At 32.9% G+C, this 21,337-nt stretch overlaps 1 protein-coding gene across 1 annotated transcript; it reads right to left on the bottom strand.

Annotated features, from left to right (window-relative positions):
• Nucleotides 1-14,227: 14,227 nt before the first annotated feature.
• On the bottom strand, nucleotides 14,228-18,511 carry LOC139865904 (1-deoxy-D-xylulose 5-phosphate reductoisomerase, chloroplastic-like). The gene is made up of 11 exons (XM_071854004.1): nucleotides 18,198-18,511; nucleotides 17,838-18,010; nucleotides 17,664-17,750; nucleotides 16,998-17,186; nucleotides 16,634-16,783; nucleotides 16,464-16,531; nucleotides 16,264-16,375; nucleotides 16,060-16,164; nucleotides 15,312-15,433; nucleotides 15,060-15,206; nucleotides 14,228-14,524 (listed from the first exon to the last, which is right to left on the bottom strand). The coding sequence occupies exons 1-11, from the start codon at nucleotides 18,286-18,288 to the stop codon at nucleotides 14,353-14,355; spliced, it is 1,416 nt and encodes a 471-aa protein (XP_071710105.1). The 5' UTR covers nucleotides 18,289-18,511; the 3' UTR covers nucleotides 14,228-14,352.
• Between the last annotated feature and the right edge of the window lie 2,826 nt (nucleotides 18,512-21,337).

Raw genomic sequence — 21,337 nt, forward strand, 5'->3', positions numbered from 1 at the left:
TATATGTGTATGATAATAATGAGATGATGCATAGATGATTTGAATGTAGATGATGATGACTGAGAAAATAATAATATAGAGGATGATGATGACTAGATTAGGAAAATGATAAACTGTCTAGTATAGGTTAAGTAATTAAACCTGCGAAGTATTTCAGGAAAGTAACAAACTGAGCATTGGTTGGGCGTTTGTTTGTTAAAAGAGAGGTTATGGGTTCGAGCTCAAACTGTGGCATTTTTTTTTTATTTAGAAAAAGAAGAAGAAGGATGCAGAATTAAAAGTTAAAAACAATTTAAGTTTGATGTTAGTTCAGAATCGAAGCACATAGCGTTGTGGTTAAGGATGTTTACGGGTTAGCGGGACGTCGCGGGTTCAAACCCGGACTTGGGCATTTTTAAGGATTACTCCTTTGAGGTAGTTATTACTAATACTCTTATTATTATTTCAATATCATTTTTATTATTATTATTATTATTATTATTATTATTATTATTATTATTATTATTATTAATTATTGTTATTAGTGATAAGTTAATTAGTATCATTAATTATTATTAGTATTAGTAACATCATTATTATTTTTACTACTAGTATCATAATTAATATTATTACAACTATATTATTATTATTTTTTAAATCATTTTTACTATTAGTATCATTATCATTATTATTATAACAACTATAAAAGAATCATTTTTTTAGTAAGAATATCATTATTATTTTTATTACTATCATAAGTAGTAGTATTATTATCATTATAAGCAAATACAACTTTTATTACTATTATTGATATTATATTATCAAATAAATATTTTGTATATGAAAATATACTTTTATTAATATTACATATAAGTATGTATTGTTCATATTAACAAATTTTTTTTTTTTTTTGTATAAATATTCATATGTAACAAATTAGGTATTTTTGATATAATACTAATCATATATAGATATTAATATAACCATATAAATATTAATCATTTTAAATATATATACAAACTAAATATATAAAATATATAAATTAAGATGGAATGTATCAATTTGTTCGATTATAATTATATGTGTTAATAAATATATAAATGATATAGGTTCGTGAATTCGAGGTCAACCATAAACTTGTTAAATGACGTCATATGTATTTTTACTACAAAATACAGTATGATGAGTTTTATTTGCCTTTTTACCCTTTATATTTTTGGGCTGAGAATACATGCGTAATTTTTATAAATGTTTTACGAAATAGACACAAGTAATCGAAACTACATTATATAGTTGAATGATCGAAGCCAAATATGTCCCTTTTTGCTTGGTAGCCTGAGGATTAGGGAACATCACTAATTTTGAGAATTAGTGCACGCCTAATTGACGCGAATCCTAAAGATAGATCTATTGGGCCTAACGAACCCCGTCCAAAGTACCGGATGCTTTAGTACTTCGAATTCATTTTTATCATGTCCGAAGGATTTCCCAGAATGATAGGGGATATTCTTATATGTATCTTGTTAATGTCGATTACCAGGTGTTCAATCCATTTGAATGATTTTTGTCTCTATGCATGGGACGTATATTTATGAGAAATGAAAATAAAAATCTTGTGGTCTATTAAAATGATGGAAATGATTATTTATGTTAAACTAATGAACTCACCAACCTTTTGGTTGACACTTTAAAGCATGTTTATTCTCAGGTATGAAAGAAATCTTTCGCTGTGCATTTGCTCATTTTAGAGATATTACTTGGAGTCATTCATGACATATTTCAAAAGAAGTTGCATTCGAGTTGTTGAGTTCATCAAGATTATTATTAAGTCAATTATAGTTGGATATATTATGAAATGGTATGCATGCAGTCAACTTTTGATGAAATGAAAGTTTGTCTTTTAAAAACGAATGCAATATTTGTAAAATGTATCATATAGAGGTCAAGTACCTCGCGATGTAACCAAATGTAATGTATTCGTCCAGATAGATTAGGACGGGTCTCTACAAGTGGTATCAGAGCAGTGGTCTTAGCGAACTGGGTCTTGCGTTAATGTGTCTAACTGATAGTTGTTTAGACGTATTAGTGAGTCTAACCGATGATTCAGATATGGTAGCATTAAATGCAAAAGAAACAGCAAAATTGTAGATGGTCTAAATGGTCAGGAGTTTGATAATAAAGAATGGAATGTTGGGAACGCTCGATAGAAAATTTGATACTGAAAAACGAATTGAGCTAACCATGAAGGAGACCAAGGAAAAATACAAGAACCATACCCTATATTCAAAGAATCCAGGTAATTCAGGATCCGTTGAAATCTTTAGAGAATATCTTGCTTCGAAGTCATGTTAAAATCTTGCGAAAAATTTTCTTCATCAACCTTCGAACTTAGAAATTCCAAAATATCATCATAAATATCTTCAAAATTTCTGAGGATATTTTCATAAATATTCTTGTCCGAAATTATCTACCTCTTCGTGTTTTCTGTATTCCATTATATTGGAAACTTCTGTAAAATCTAAGTATAAATTATGAATGAATTGTGGAGAAGTGTTGGGAATTGAAGCATGGGTTAGTATAATATAATGACGCCCGGCCAACGTGATTATATTACAGTAAGTCATGCTGAGTTTCTAATGAGACGTGATGATGGTTCACAGTAGATCATACCATCATCATGTGTCATGTTACATAACTCTTTCATTCTGCTTAACTTCTAAACATATCAAGAAAATATATTCTTGATAGTTCTATTCTCAGTGATTCTGGTAATTTGACAAATCAAATCGTGCTATTACGTTCTTTTTTGTTTAGAACTTAATTTCATTCGAAACTCCATACTTACGAATTCTGGACCGTCACTTATTTTACTAGAGGTCGAGAAGAAAATAAAAAGGCAAAGAGCTCCGAAACATAAGGGAAGATATAAAACTCGACAACAACACAGAAATCACAAACCGTATACATTAATACGAATAGCAATATAAAGACACGAGAGTATGATAAACACAATAACCCCAAGACCGAAGTAGAAGTAAACAGATTCCTCCGGTGGTAGATGAAAAAGGAGGATGATTGATATGAAAGTCAGGAATATATCCAGAATTAAAACTGGATGAAGCATATTGACTGATGATTTGAAAGTATGAATTAAAATATAGAAAATGGGAGTGGTGGGAAGTAATGGAACGGAAGAAGTTCATTTATAGTGGAAATACCGGACCGATCAATCAAGGAAGATCATCGCATTTAATTAAAGAGATCTTAATTTCCTTTTTCACTGAAGAATCAGATCTTATATAGATTACGAAGATTTTCTTTAAATCTCTTGAATTCCGGAATTCCACCGTGACTACGTCAGAAGATAAGACAAATCTTTATTTTCTCATTTCACTCTTTTGTGATAGCTTCACTCGTAAGCTTCGAGTAATCGAATTGTTTATCCATATTAATCAATAATGATAAAACTCTATTTATCGACTAATATTCATCATGAAAACATTCTTTTTGTTAACCATGACGACCTCACTCATATTTCGGGACGAAATTTCTTTAACGGGTAGGTACTGTGACGACCCGGAAATTTCCGATCAAATTTAAACTTAATTCTCATATGATTTCGACACGATAAGCAATGTCTGTAAATGTGAGTCTCAGAATTTGTGAACTGTTTTCATTACATTCATTTAACCTCGACCCGTTTCGACGATTCACGAACAATTAATTGTAAATAGATATGTGTGTGTATATATAAATATATAATAATTTGAAATATAATTTGATGTATTATATGTTATTGTTATTAATAAAATAAATAGGATATTATAATTATAATAATTATTATTTAAAATATATCTATATATATAAAAATAAAGTATATTAAAAATAAATATTAAATGATTGTATTACTCGTTTGATGTTTCAATCAATATTAAAGAAGTTATAAATGAACTCGTGTGATTTTAAAATAAACAGTAATCCGAAAATGAGCTATATAAATTTTAGGCTTATTAAAAAAATATATATACTTAGAAGCTAATTAATAAATTTTAACACTTTTTATATTTTACCCAGAATCGAGCGGGACAGTTGATGTATTTTTTTTATTTAATAAGTTAATGATCGATTTTATTTTTTTTACCATAATGACTAAAATAATTAAAGAAACTTAATATAAAATTTTGGGATTTTTCGGGAGACTTTTATTCGCCGCTGATTAACAATGGAGCACGGAATTCAGCCCGTGTTAGAATAGTAAATCAATAATGAAGGCGACTAATCTTCTATATATTTATATGATATATTCCTTTTCCTACTTTGTTAAGTTTATATCCGTGAAGTTAAAGGACACAATATTCAACGGATTACTGTGCTTCCCTTTTGTTGTTTTCTTACAAACTGAATCTATCTATCCCTATATTATATAAGTTCATATATACATGCATACTAACACTGGATAGATAAATACATATTCTCTTCTTGTTCTTTCTTGGTAAGCCATCTTCTTCAATTACCCACATCATCGACCTTCACCATTTTTAAACCGATCACCCTCTCCACGATGCCACCACCTCATCATCTCTACTATCTTGAAACGATACACCCTCATCAAAACACACGCACACCACCTCTCTTCATTAATATTCTCTCGTTGTAGAATATTAAACAAATCTTCATCCACCTCACTATCATTTCTATTTTGATCGTGTACTAACATCAACAACCATTATTAACCGAAACCCATTTATATATTTGTTACCATCGTGAAACTGCCACCAACGAGTCACCTTCACCACCTCACCATCCAACCCTCGATCATCATATTAAACCGCCAACTACAACCACCATCCCCCATTCTCTATCCTCTATATATGCATACATGCTTGTTATATAAATACATATGCAAACAAGCGAGACCACAACTTTCTATGTTTTCGTTTCTATTACAACCATCATTACTACCATCATCGAAGCCACCATACCATCATCATTCACTATCATAAACCACCATGTTTGTAACTTACCTCCGCAATTGAGACCCACTTAAACTTTTCTGTTTTTGTTTGATAAACAACATCAACGCATCACCTTCTTCTTCATTCACAAGCCACCATACCTCTCTCTTATCTATATCTCTCTCTCCTAACCGTGTGCAAAGAAACCATCGCTACCACCATTACCACGACCACCAAACCCATTTAATTACCTTGTAAACACCACCTCGAACCACCATAACATCGCAGCCACTGCTACTACACGTATGTTCTTTTTTTTCCTGTTTTCCTTCTTCTATTAAGATGCACAAGTAACTACTATGCTACTGCTATTCGAATCCAAACCTTCTGTCCTATAAATTTTTTTTATTCGTTTATGGCCGACAAAAAAATAAAAGAATCACATGAATTGATAAAATGTTAGTGACCCACTCATTCTTGTCTAGTACATTAGTATTTTATTCTTAGTTTATGTTGAGCATACTGTGGATCTAGATCAAGCCACGAAATTCTAATGGGTTTATTAGAGTGTTAAATGGGTTTAACAAATTGAACTAGATATACAAGTTAGGCCGTGAACTAGATAAACAATGGGGCCGGGATCATTTCCTTCGAGTGGGCCAGAGTCATATTGTGTTGATTTTAGGCCGAGACTAGTTGAACTATGCATTACATTGGTTGGGCCGAAAATATATAGATAGGAGATAGAAATCGTTTGCTGTATAAATTGCCTATGATGTTTAGAAAATACGATTAGGTTGATCATAATTTGATGATGAATATGATGATGCCACATAGGTAAGATGATTATGATAATGTTCATGAAGATATAATGATGACGGTATGATATTGGAACAAGGTAAATGTTGAAGATAAAGATGTCGATGATGATGATGCCGTTGATGATGGTTATGATCGACAAGTGACGATAATGATGGTATGTATATGATAACGATGATAATGATACTTATGATGTTCAATGAAGATGATGATGAGGTTTATGATGCGTAAGAGTGATGATAATCATGAATATGGTTATGATGGTATGATTATGTTATTATATGTGTATGATAATAATGAGATGATACATAGATGATTTGAATGTAGATGAAGATGACTGAGAAAACAATAATATAGAGGATTATGATGACTAGATTAGGAAAATGATAAACTGTCTAGTATAGGTTAAGTAATTAAACCTGCGAAGTATTTCAGGAAAGTAACAAACTGAGCATTGGTTGGGCGTTTGTTTGTTAAACGAGAGGTTATGGGTTCGAGCCCAAACTGTGGTATTTTTTTTTTATTTAGAAAAAGAAGAAGAAGGATGCATAATTAAAAGTTAAAAACAATTTAAGTTGGATGTTAGTTCAGAATCGAAGCACATAGCGTTGTGGTTAAGGATGTTTACGGGTTAGCGGGACGTCGCGGGTTCAAACCCGGATTTAGGCATTTTTAAGGATTACTCCTTTGAGGTAGTTATTACTAATACTCTTATTATTATTTCAATATCATTATTATTATTATTATTATTATTATTATTATTATTATTATTATTATTATTATTATTATTATTATTATTATTATTATTATTATTATTATTATTATTATTATTATTATTATTATTATTGTTATTAATTATTGTTATTAGTGATAAGTTAATTAGTATCATTAATTATTATTAGTATTAGTAACATTATTATTATTTTTACTACTAGTATCATAATTAATATTATTACAACTATATTATTATTGTTTTTAAAATCATTTTTACTATTAGTATCATTATCATTATTATTATAACAACTATAAAAGAATCATTGTTATAACATATAAATATATATATAAATGAATAGTCAATTATTGATACACAAAAGTAATATTATTGTATTACCTAAACTTGTGATATTTTTGCTATAAATAGCCATGAATGCAAGCATTAAACTTGCACCATTTCTCACACTTACAAAGTGTTTCTTTCTTTCTCTCCATTATCATCTTTGTTCTTACACTTCATTATTAGCATTCTTAATAAAGAATCAAACCACTAAAGGTAGTTATAAGCCTACTGAATTATAACATCAAGAATCAAACCACTAAAGGTAGTTATAAGCCTACTGAATTATAACACGTTATCAGCACGATAATCTTAATACTAATTATGGTTGGCTCTGCCACCTAAATGATATATGGTCGGTTATACCACCTGATTAATATATGGTCGACACTGTCGCCTAATTATCATTTATGTTACTAACATTTATATTTCTATTATCTAACATTTATATGGTCGACACTGTCACCTAATTATCATTTATGTTATATAACATTTATTTATGATTGCTTACATATGGTCGACACTGTCGCCTACTTATCATTTATGTTATATTAAATTTATGTTTAATGTTTATATACTTATGAATATAAATTGACTCTAATTTATCATGTTGTTTGTTTTAATTTTTGATAATAGAAAATGTCGAATCTGGAAAAGCTTAAATTTACTCCTTTAGAATCAACTGAAAACAACTACATGCCATGGGTTATAAAAGTAAAAATGCATCTTAAATCAATGGGCATTCTTGAAACCATAAATGAAAACAACACATGTTCTGAAAAAGAACAAGCAACGGCATGTTGCTTTATTCATCAACATATTGATGAATGCTTACAAAATAATTATGTGACTGTAGAAGATCCCCATGTTTTATGGGAAGGTCTCAAAAGCAGATTCAATAATCAAAGAGAAATTTTACTTCCAGCTGCTATGGATCAATGGAGAACATTAAGGTTCCAAGACTTTAAGAAAGTAAATGAATACAGCTCAGCTCTGTATAATACAGTCTCACAACTTAAATTCTGTGGACATGAAATAAGTGATGCAGACATGTTGGAGAAAACTTTCTCCACAATGAATGCTGCCAACATCACAGTGCAAAGAAATTTGAGAATGCTAAAGTTCAACACATATCTTGAACTTAATTCATATCTCTTGGTTGCAGAGCAAAATGATGAGCTATTAATGAAAAATCAGCAATCCCGTCCTACTGGTACACTTGCAATCCCTGAAGCAAATACTGCAAATAATTATAAACAGGGACAAGGACGCGGGCAAGGTCGTGGTTATAATAACCATCGCCATCATCATGCCAAAAGCCATAAATATGGTAGAAACCATCCTTATGGTAATGGGAATGGGCGTGGACGTGGCCGTGGTCGTGGCCGTGGTGGTCAAAGAAATAATAATCCGATAAAATATAAATATCAACCACAAAACAAGCCCACTAAACAAGATGTTGAAGAAAATTCTTCTAAAAATTCTGAAGAATCTTGTTACAGATGTGGTAGAATGGGCCACTGGGCTAATACTTGCCGAACATCTAAACATCTTGTTAAGATGTATCAGGATTCGCTGAAAGGTAAAGAAAAGGAAGTAAATTTTGTGGATAATATTGATCCAACAGTCACTGAGCAACCATCTGATTTATATGAAGATTTCTTGAATTAAATTAATATGTTTCTGTTATAAATAAACGATTTAACCTTTGTCATTATGTTTTCTCAAATGTTTTAGTTCTATATGTTTTATCAAATGTTCGAGTTCTATGTTTGATGTTTCAATTCTATGTATGTCAAATATTTCAGTTTTATCTATTTGTGTGTAATAAACATTTTGTGTAACATTTATATACTTACTGTTTGTTTCTTATATATGAAGTTTAATATGAATTCTGCTGGAACACAACATCAATCAAGTAGTGGAGATCTCTGTATAGCAGATAGTGGTACTACACACACTATACTTAAATCTGAAAAATATTTCATTGATTTGAAACCAACGGAAGGAAGTATACATACAATATCAGGTGCTGCTAACTTGATAGAAGGGATAGGAAAGGCAAAATTCATATTACCAAACGGTACAACATTTTTAATTAATAATGCCTTATTCTCTCCTAAGTCAAGCAGAAATTTATTGAGTTTTTCTGACATATACCTTAATGGGTATGATTATCAGTCAGTAACGGCAGAAAATGAGAAATATTTAAGTATCACTAACAAGAATCACGTGATCGAAAAACTGCTGAGACTTAATTCTGGATTACATTATACACATATAAATGTACCAGAAGCACATATGGTGATTAAAGAAAAGTATATTGATCCTGGTGTATTTAATTTATGGCATAACAGATTGGGCCATCCAGGATCAACAATGATGAAAAGAATTATTGAATGTACACATGGACATCCACTGAAGGATAGAAAAATCCTTCATGATACAATGGTTCCATGTATATCTTGCTCTCTTGGAAAATTGATAACTAGACCCTCACCACTTAAGGTTGAGAAAGAATCACCAATGTTTCTTGAAAGAATTCAAGGTGATATTTGTGGACCAATTCATCCACCATGTGGACCATTTAGATATTTCATGGTCCTAATAGACGCATCTAGCAGATGGTCTCATGTTTGTCTGTTATCAAGCCGTAATGTGGCATTTGCAAAATTTCTTGCCGAAATTATTAAATTTAGAGCACATTTTCCTGATTACATCATTAAAAAGGTGAGACTTGATAATGCTGGTGAGTTTACATCTCAAGCATTTAATGACTATTGCATGTCTATAGGAATTGTTGTTCAACATTCTGTTGCTCATGTGCATACACAAAATGGTTTAGCCGAGTCACTGATTAAACATTTACAGTTAATCGCTAGACCATTGATAATGAGAACAAAACTCCCTGTATCTATATGGGGTCATGCAATTTTACATGCTGCTGCATTGATTCGCATCAGACCAAGTGCAAGTCATAAATATTCCCCCCTACAACTTGCTTTTGGTCAAGAGCCAAATATTTCCCACCTTAGAACATTTGGTTGTGCAGTATATGTTCCAATTGCGCCACCACAACGTACAAAAATGGGTCCTCAAAGGAGGTTGGGAATATATGTTGGATATGAAACATCTTCAATCATAAGGTATATTGAACCTATGACGGGTGATGTTTTTACAGCACGTTTTGCTGATTGTCATTTTAATGAAACATTGTTTCCTAGATTAGGGGGAGAAATAAAAAATAAAGAAAATGATGTTTCATGGTGTGAACCTCAATTAAAGTATCTTGATCCTCGCACAAAAGAATGCGAGACAGAAGTTCAAAAGATAATGCATATACAAGAACTTGCAAATCAATTGCCTGATGCATTCACAGATACAAAAAGGGTGACTAAATCATATATACCAGCAGTTAATACTCCAGCTCGAGTTGAGATTCCAAATCGGAAAACTAATAATGTAGTCACTCAAGAATCTATGCCACATCTGAAACGTGGGAGACCAGTTGGTTCCAAAGATAAAAATCCTCGAAAAAGAAAATCAGCTGATAATAAGGTAAAAGAAAGTGTTTAAGAAGAACAACAAATCAGTACTCCTACTGCAGAGGAGATTGATGATGTCAATACAGAAATTGCAATCAATTATGCACATTCAAAAATATTATGGAACCGAAATGAAATGAAAAATCTTGATGAGAAATTTTCATTTAATGTTGCATATGACATCATGAATAATGATGATGATCCAGAACCAACATCTATGGTTGAATGTCAAAATAGACATGATTGGGCTCAATGGAAAGAAGCAATACGAGCTGAATTAGAATCACTCAATAAAAGAAAAATTTTCGGATCCATCATTCTCACTCCTAAAGATGTGAAACCTGTAGGATACAGATGGATTTTTGTCCGAAAAGAAATGAGAAAAATGAAGTTACAAGGTATAAAGCTAGACTTGTAGCTCAAGGTTTTTCTCAAAGACCGGAAATTGATTATGAAGCAACTTATTCCCCTGTTATGGATGCAATTACTTTTAGATACTTAATCAGCCTGACAGTTTCTAAAAATTTAGAAATGCATCTCATGGATGTTGTGACTGCTTATCTATATGGATCACTTGATAGTGATATATATATGAAGATACCTGAAGGATTTAAGGTACCAGAAGCATCAAATGCAAAACCCAAAGAAATGTATTCGATTAAATTACAAAGATCTTTATATGGGTTAAAACAATCGGGACGTATGTGGTATAACCGATTAAGTGATTACTTGATAAGCAAAGGGTATACAAATAACCTTACTTGCCCTTGTGTTTTCATTAAGAAAACAACATCCGGATATGTGATCATAGCTGTTTATGTTGATGATCTTAACATCATAGGTACAGATAAAGAGATCCATGAAGCCATTCAACTTCTAAAGAAATAATTTGAAATGAAAGATCTCGGAAAAACCAAGTATTGCCTTGGTTTACAAATTGAGCATATGCCTAATGGTTTACTTGTACATCAAACAACATATACTGAAAAGATTTTGAAACGTTTCAATATGGACAAGGCAAAACCATTAAGTACTCCTATGGTTGTTAGATCACTCAATGTTGAAACTGATCCATTTCGTCCATGTGAAGATCATGAAGATATTCTTGGACCAGAAGTACCATATCTTAGTGCAATTGGAGCTCTTATGTATCTTACAAATTGTACAAGACCTGACATTTCTTTTGCAGTTAATTTGTTGGCAAGGTTCAGCTATGCTCCTACCAAAAGACACTGGAATGGGATCAAACACATATTTCGATACCTTCGAGGAACTACTGATTTAGGATTATTTTATTCTAACGAATCAAAACAAGATTTGGTTGGTTATGCTGATGCAGGTTATTTATCTGATCCACATAAAGCTAAATCTCAAACTGGATATGTATTCCTAAATGGAGGTACTGCAATATCATGGCGTTCTCAAAAACAAACACTTGTTGCTACATCATCAAATCATGCCGAAGTGATTGCATTACATGAAGCTACTCGGGAATGTTTTTGGTTGATATCAATGACACAAATCATTACTGATTCTTGTGGACTAGAACGCGATAAAAGTCCAACAATTATCTATGAAGATAATGCAGCTTGCATAGCACAAATGAAAGAAGGGTATATCAAAAGTGACCGAACCAAACACATACCTCCTAGATTCTTCTCATACACTCAAAATCTCATTAAGGACAACGAGATTGAAATGAGATATGTTCAATCCAACAAAAACTCTGCTGATCTTTTCACGAAAGCACTTCCAACTGCTATTTTCAGAACACACGTTCATAACATTGGCATGAGACATGTTCAAAAGATGTAACAACCGAAGCGATGTCTACTTGAGGGGGAGTCAACTTCATGCTGCACTCTTTTTCCCTTAGCTAAAATTTTTTTCCCACTGGGTTTTCTTTAGCAAGGTTTTTAACGAGGCAGTAACTTACAGTTGATCTTTAACAAACAAAATTGCTATCCAAGGGGGAGTGTTATAATATATAAATATATATATATAAATGGATAGTCAATTATTGATACACAAAAGTAATATTATTGTATTACCTAAACTTGTGATATTTTTGCTATAAATAGCCATGAATGCAAGCATTAAACTTGCACCATTTCTCACACTTACAAAGTGTTTCTTTCTTTCACTCCATTATCATCTTTGTTCTTACACTTCATTATTAGCATTCTTAATCAAGAATCAAACCACTAAAGGTAGTTATAAGCCTACTGAATTATAACATCAAGAATCAAACCACTAAAGGTAGTTATAAGCCTACTGAATTATAACAATCATTTTTTAGTAAGAATATCATTATTATTTTTATTACTATCATAAGTAGTAGTATTATTATCATTATAAGCAAATACAACTTTTATTACTATTATTGATATTATATTACCAAATAAATATTTTGTACATGAAAATATACTTTTATTAATATTACATATAAGTATGTATTGTTCATATTAACAATTTTTTTTTTTTTTTTTTTTTTGTATAAATATTCATATGTAACAAATTATGTATTTTTGATATAATACTAATCATATATAGATATTAATATAACCATATAAATATTAATCATTTTAAATATATATACAAACTAAATATATAAAATAATAAATTAAGATGGAATGTATCAATTTGTTCGATTACAATTATATGTGTTAATAAATATATAAATGATATAGGTTCGTGAATCCGATGTCAACCCTACACTTGTTAAATGACGTCATATGTATTTTTACTACAAAATACAGGATGGTGAGTTTCATTTGCCTTTTTACCCTTTATATTTTTAGGCTGAGAATACATGTGTAATTTTTATAAAAGTTTTACGAAATAGACACAAGTAATCGAAACTACATTATATGGTTGAATGATCGAAGCCGAATATGCCCCTTTTTGCTTTGTAGCCTAAGAATTAGGGAGCATCACTAATTTTGAGAATTAGTGCACGCCTAATTGACGCGAATCCTAAAGATAGATCTATTGGGCCTAACGAACCCCATCTAAAGTACCGGATGCTTTAGTACTTCGAATTCGTTTTTATCATGTCCGAAGAATTTCCCGGAATGATAGGGGATATTCTTATATGCATCTTGTTAATGTCGGTTACCATGTGTTCAATCCATTTGAATGATTTTTGTCTCTATGCATGGGACGTATATTTATGAGAAATGAAAATAAAAATCTTGTGGTCTATTAAAATGATGGAAATGATTATTTATGTTAAACTAATGAACTCACCAACCTTTTGGTTGACACTTTAAAGCATGTTTATTCTCAGGTATGAAAGAAATCTTCCGCTGTGCATTTGCACATTTTAGAGATATTACTTGGAGTCATTCATGACATATTTCAAAAGACGTTGCATTCGAGTCGTTGAGTTCATCAAGATTATTATTAAGTCAATTATAGTTGGATATATTATGAAATGGTATGCATGCAGTCAACTTTCGATGAAATGAAAGTTTGTCTTTTAAAAACGAATGCAATGTTTGTAAAATGTATTATATAGAGGTCAAGTACCTCGCGATGTAACCAAATGTAATGTATTCGTCCAGATGGATTAGGACGGGTCTCTACATTGAAAACGTTGGTCGATAAAGGACTTGACATGTTATGCAAAGTAGACACTTAACTGAGAAAGTTAACAAAAGTTAACGACACCCCTATTTTTGATTAACGACACCCCTTTGATAAAGGACTTAACATATTATGCAAAGCGGAATGAAATATATTACCGAAAATAGGAAAACTGATATAACATGTTACCTTTTTATGAAATTTGCCCAAATTTAAATGTAGACATAAAATATAACCGCAATGTCAAACAAATAAGAACACTAATTCTAATCAACAGATCATTATTGAAGCAATTTTCTGAATTTTCATTTAGATTATAATTTCAAATACATGAAAAACTGAATTTATTAATACAGTTGCACAAATTTAAGTCTCGATGAACTTTTAACATAGATGTTTTCCGTTTGTTTGTTCATACGAGTGCTGGGGTTAAACCAGATGACGTAGGTTTCACACTTGCGGCATAATCTCGAGCCCACAAATCATAATGTATGATTTCCTCAAGTGAAGGCGATTTAACCAATTCCGCTTGATGTTTCTCGCAAGTTAACTCCACCACCTTGAATATATCCAAGTAGCTAATCCTGAAACACCACAAAACCATAACATTATTACAATATTTTTAGACGTAGCAACATTTGACCACTTAATAAATGGGCCGAGTTTGATTGTGTTTCATCTCAAATGGATATAAAAAGGAAGCAGTGCTCTAAACGGCGGCCGGCTAGTCGGTTTGATGACTAACTCGGTCAACACTAAAATGTTGGGTCAAACTCGGTCAAAGTCGATCTTAGTCGGTCAAAGTCAAGCTTGGTCAAAGTTAGGTCAAAATTTAATATTTTTAATAAAACTTCGTGCTCTATACTATATTATACATATATGTTTGAGATATTTACGTTTGAAATATATATTTTTGATATATTTTCGTGACCCCTCACGATTAACATATATAGAGTATATTCTGATAACAGAAGAACTTTGAAAATGGACAAAATAGATTGTTGGTTAACCAGAAGCGATCCATTTGACTTCGCCCAAATTGACCTTAACCGGTTTGACTCGTTACCAAGTCTGTACTTTAATTCATGAATCACATTTTGTATGTTTAGAACAACTTACTTTTCATCGATAAACATTTCAACGGCTTTCTCGTTAGCGGCACTAAGAACTCCGGTCATCGTACCGCCAGCTCGTCCGGCGGAATAAGCCAAGTCCATTGATGGGTATTTCACATTGTCCGGAGCTTTAAATGTCAACGATCCAAGCCTAAAACATACAACAATTAGTATACAGATGCAAGTAACATAGTTAAGAATGAGATTACTTAAGCTTATACTAGTTTTAGAAAGAAAAAAAAAAAGAGTTACATACTTGCAAAGATCGAGACGAGGCCACGTGATCTCGGAACAGCTTACTCTATCGGGCCATGACAATGTATATAGAATTGGCAAACGCATGTCGGGCCATCCTAATTGGGCTAGCACTGATGAATCCTGAAAAAACAATGCATGGTCAACTTAACTTTTGCACATCGTTCAGTCGGGACTTTGAAACGACTAGTAGGTCGAGTCAAACATTGACTAACGTTGACTTTTTAGCGTTGACCAACTATTTAGACGTGTTTGGGCGAAACGAGACGGGCTAGTCACCAAACTGACTAGTCGGTCAGTTCGAACGTTGACTTTTAGGCATTGACCGACTAATTAGACGTGTTTGGGCAAAACGGGACGGGCTAGTAACCAAACCGACAACTTGGTCGAGTCGAACGTTGACTTTTAGCGTTGACTGACTAATTAGACGTGCTTGGGCGAAACGGGACGGGCTAGTCACCAATCCAAACTGACTAATCAGTCAGGTCGAACGTTGACTAATGACTAACACTGACTTTTTAGCGTTGACCGACTAATTAGCCGTGTTTGGGTGAAACGGGACGGGCTAGTCACCAAACCGACTACTTGGTCGAGTAGAACGTTGACTTTTTAGAGTTGACCGACTAATTAGACGTGTTTGGGCGAAACGGGACGTGCAAGTCACAAACCGAAAAGTCGGCCGAGACAGTTGTCGTTTACAACAGTGTCGTTGACTAACGTTGACTTTTTAGCATGAAAGATTAATGTACCTGTGTTTCAACCATGGAATGTATGATAGACTGAGGGTGAATCACAATATCAATGTTGTCATAATCCGTCCCGTAAAGATAATGAGCTTCAATAACTTCTAAACCCTGTAACAAAACAAACAAACCCGGTTCATTTTAGCGTGTAGCAACAAATTTAATCTAAGAAACATAGATAACGGTTACTCGTTTAGATTAAAAAACTACCTTGTTGAAGAGTGTAGCTGAGTCCACAGTGATCTTTTTCCCCATACTCCAATTCGGATGCTTCAAGGCATCGGCTACTTTAACATCTTTAAGTTTCTCAACAGGCAAGTCCCTAACATTAAAAAAACACATAATCAACACAAGTAATCCAAATTTAATTAAACAGTAAAATAATAAATAATTCTAAGCTTTTTTTGTACCTGAATGCACCTCCGGATGCAGTTAAAATGATACGCCTTAGAGCACCTTCAGGAAAACCTTGGATACACTAGAAACACAACATTTAACGATTCATATTATAAAAAAAAAAAAGAACAAACTTTAAGGTGAACATTTATGTATTAAAGAACCTTTATATTTTCTGTTGTACCTGAAAAATAGCAGAATGTTCTGAATCTGCAGGAAGAATCTTGACGTTATGCTTGTGTGCAAGAGGAAGAACGAAAGGACCACCGGCAATCAAGGTTTCTTTATTCGCTAACGCAATGTTTTTCCCTGCTTTAATAGCAGCAACCGTAGGCTATACAAAATAAAAGCACAACATAATTACACGCAAATTACTTCAAAAAATAACAAATTTTTCTGGTTTATAAAGCAGGTATAACTTATGTATGTAAATTATCCAACTTTTTAAAGATCGAATAAAGAATCTTTACGTTAAATAGTACAACTTGATACTCAGTAACTCAAACATGAAAAATTATGAATATGAGAGGAATAATATAAAGACATACCTTTAAACCAGCACAACCAACTATTCCAGTGACAACGGTAACACAATCTGGGTGCCGAGCAACTTCAACGACACCTTCATCACCAGGAATAATTTCAGGCATGTAATCAGACCCCGCTAAAGCTTCTTTGAGTTCACTAACCAACGACTCGTTCTTAATAGACACTAATTGTGGTTTAAATGCCTTAATCTGCAAACAAAAAATCAGAAAAATGTGTAAAATGTGTAAAATGGTAAACAAGAAAACTAACTAATTACATTAGGTTTAGGTGATCTTAAACTATTGTACCCATTGAAAAACAATACACAAAAGTGTACAAAATAATCAATCACTGCAACATACATTTCCTTAACCAATCAATGCCAAATTGTCAACAATTTCTTACAAATCAATGCATTAATTAACAGTTTATCTGTTTTAATTTATTCGCTCTGTTTGTCATTTTGTAACTAGAAATTTTTAAATGATATCCCAAACACAAGAACACACAAAATGAATTAATATGGTATCAAGGCCTATTAACCATGTTCCAACATCTTAAACCGTAGCTCGATTACTTCATATCTTCTACCAAATCAGTCTAACATAAACTTACACAGCAAATTAAATTGTTTTGCACTTTAAAAACAGTATTTCTTATGTGAATTTAATCTATCAATTAATCACCTGTTCTGCAAGAAGTGTGACATTTGATCCAGCAGCAAGTGCTACAACTTTGAATTTATCAGGGTTTTCAGCAACAATATCCAACGTCTACAAATCAAAAAGTCAAAATAATCAAACAAATTTCATATACACCAAGTCAAATCATGTAACAAAAAATAATAATAAGTTTTTTACCTGGGTTCCAATAGAACCAGTTGATCCAACAATGGAAATAGGTTTAGGACCACTCCAATTTTTAGTTCCGGGCTGAACAAGCGCCGTTCCCGGCCACGCCGGCGGCGGTTGCGCCGCCGCAGAACACTGGATTCCTTTTACTTTACTATCCTTTCTTTTAATAGAAAACCCACCTACCAAATACAAAAAATGCTCAAATTTAAACAAACTCACCAACCAAATAACCACCAAACATCATAATCAACGTTACATTAATAAAAAGTAACAAACTTTATTAACCTAGGTGAAAAAATAAACACAATTTATCAGTTAATTTATCAAAATAATTTAATATTTGAAAAAAAAAAAAAAAAATAGTACCTTGGAGCTTGAGAAGATGGGTGTTGGATTTGGTGGTGTCCAAGAAAGATGTTACCCTGATATCTGTTGGGGAAAGGGTGTTCAAAGACATAGTCTTTTTGTGAAAATTTCAGAAATTTGAGTTTTAAAATGTAAATTTCAAGAAACAAAATCCTGAATGCAAGAATTGGCTAAAGAATAAACAAAAGCTAAAAAGGCCGAATCTTGCTCCTTTTTTTGACAATGAAAGTATGTGGGATTTTTAGGTAAAAAAAAGTATATGTGACAAAGAAATGTAAACTGATAGTGTTATGCAGTTGTGGTATTGGTAGAAGAAGAAGAAGTGAAGTGTGTGAAGTGTGGCGAATATATATAATAATATAATTTAATTATACTATAAATATAAATATAAATGGAAATGGAAGGGAAATTATTCACTTGTTACCCCTTGAAGTTAGCTTTGTGTTACATCAACTCATGTCTCTTTTCAATACATGCAAATAAGTAAAGAATTAGATCATTCACTAATCACTATTGCAAGAGAAGGGTCACATCCACACAAATACTGAATAACTAATCTAAAATTGAACCCTGTATAACGTATTAATGTGACACTCTCACTTGCATAATAAAATATGTACATACTCCCTTATAAGTGTATACTAACTTTTTACACGAACTTTTACGAAATTGCACCAACTTCATTGTCAACAAATAAAACATCTTCTCTCTACGCTACAACTTCTTCTGATTGCTTGAACTACACAGTACACACTTGAGTACGTTTTAAAATAGTAATATGAACACATAAAATGAAACGGATAAAATACAAGTAACACACACTCACGGAAAAATGGCTCTAAAATACCTGCATTGACTTCATCTTGTAGATGATGAAATCCCTCAAGAAGTTCTTCAAGACTAAACCGTGTCTATGGTTCAGTCTTGACACTAAAAAAAAGATTCAAGACGATTTTTCATAAACAATGCTCTTAAAAGGAAATGTTTATAAACTAAAATGATTGTGTTGAAAAATTTAGGGTTGTAATTGATAATCCGATTGGTTCTTAAACCACCGCGTAATTACTTTCTCAATTAAGTGTTTCGACCCTACAAGCCTCGTGTATCACGAAATTCTAACTGAGATAAGACAAGAACGAGATTTAATTCCTGACAAGAACATTCAAATATGAGTTTATGAGAGAATGTATGTTTCTGTATTTTGTATTGAAAGCAAGTGAATTATTTTTTTGAGAGAAAATCAGTTTTAATTCGGTTGATAAACTAAAAGGTGTAATCCTTCATTTTGGCGCGAAAAATCATGAATCGAAACGACATGACTTTTGGCGGTAATATTTGTTAGCAGACAACTTTTGGATTAGACATATAGCGTCTAAAATATTCGATTAAAATCGTTAACCTAAAGTTTAGAGGCGGAAAAAATCGTTAACCTATATTCGCTGGCGGGAAAAACTTAACCTAAATTTTTCGTTTAAACAACCTGGGGCGCTGCCCCTTGGACCCATCAAGGAGGTGCGTAGGAATGACAATGGATGTTCCATCCATGGATATCCATCCATCTGATCCGATCCATTGATAATGGATATAAATGATCTAAATGAACGAATAATGGATATGTGTATTGATATTGATATGGATGATCTAAATATATTGTGAATCGGATATGAATGATAATTTTATGAATTTATTCATTATCACCCGAAATACAACTATACATACATATATACACACTAAAATATATGTGTATACATATACATATCGATAGCTATACATAAAACCGATAAATTTCAAATTTATTAACAAAAATAAGGGTTATAAAAGTGAAACGACCCAACCCGTCATCCAACCGAAAACACTACTTAAAAAAAAATTTGATTCAGTGTATCTGGACGGCGTCCAGTTATCTGGACGGCGTCCAGTTGTGAAGGGCTGGACGGCGTCCAAGAAAATGGGACGGCGTCCAAATGAACTGCCAGGGGCTGTCCCCGGAGTCCAACTTAAGCGAACGGAAAACTCGTTTCCCGACACTTTTAGACGAAACCGTTTTCACAACACGTTACAATAATTAAAACTAACAGATTTTCACAATAAAATCGAGTTTTACAACACCGGGCCCACATCGACCCTATTTACGAATTTCGTACAAAATGCAAGTTTCGACCCAAGTGAGTTTAAGTTCCAAACAACTACGAGCTTGATGTTTGGGGATAACTACCCAAATCCTAGGCCGAATCCAAAATATAATCCAAGCAAGCATCAAAGGGGAAATAATCTAATCCCGAGCATACCCTTGCCAAATCCGCTTCCGAACCTAAAAATATAAACAACGAGAGGGTAAGCTAATCACTTAGTGAATGCAATACTTATACATATACATATGTAATTTACCTACACGCATCCACTTACTAAGACCATGCAAACAAAATGCATAAACGAGCTAGCAACGCCAAACATACAACTAGTAACATCGTTAGTATATAAATCACCGCAACAATATACTAAATCATAGCAACGTATAAACAAGACAAACCGTTCCCCGCTATGGCACTGCCGACTTGTAGACGACCAATAACGTCGAGTCTCACTCGTATGATGTCACCGACTTGTGACTCATCATAAGGTGTCACCGACTTGTGAATCACCAAAGGGTGTCACCAACTTGTGAACTACCCACCAATGCCTATGGGTCACCGACTTGCGAACGCCATGTGGCGTCACCGACTTGTGAAGCACCACCAATAAGTGCCACCGACTTGTGAGCACTAAGAAATGTCACCGACTCGTGAATCACTTCTCCGACTTATAGTATCACCGACTTGTGAATCACCATCTAGTGTCACCGACTCGTGAACACTATGAAGTGTCACCGACTTGTGAATCACTTCCCCGACTTATGGTATCACCGACTTGTGACTCACCAACCAACTACTAGGGGGGGGGGGGCAACGCCCCGTGAATCACTATGAGGTAACCTAACGAAATACTAAAGGGGTCACCGCCTCGTGAACCACCATGAGGTGTCACCGAACTTGTGAGTGACCTAACGAGATACTACCGACCCGTAGTTCTCTTCACCCCTAACCCCAATAAGTCACAATCTTGTGACATAACGCCCAATACTCACGATGTGGCACCTAAGG

This window comes from Rutidosis leptorrhynchoides, chromosome 9 (genome assembly GCF_046630445.1).
Source record: "Rutidosis leptorrhynchoides isolate AG116_Rl617_1_P2 chromosome 9, CSIRO_AGI_Rlap_v1, whole genome shotgun sequence".
NCBI classification, from domain to species: Eukaryota; Viridiplantae; Streptophyta; class Magnoliopsida; order Asterales; family Asteraceae; genus Rutidosis; species Rutidosis leptorrhynchoides.

Excerpts from the sequence above, each read along its gene's own strand:
- LOC139865904 (XM_071854004.1), bottom strand. The coding sequence starts at position 18,288 with ATGTCTTTGAACACCCTTTCCCCAACAGATATCAGGGTAACATCTTTC. Across the intron at positions 16,376-16,463 it reads GCATCCGGAGGTGCATTCAG|GGACTTGCCTGTTGAGAAAC; the intron begins GTACAAAAAAAG and ends TTTTAATGTTAG. Across the intron at positions 14,525-15,059 it reads GAAATGTTTATCGATGAAAA|GATTAGCTACTTGGATATAT; the intron begins GTAAGTTGTTCT and ends GTGGTGTTTCAG.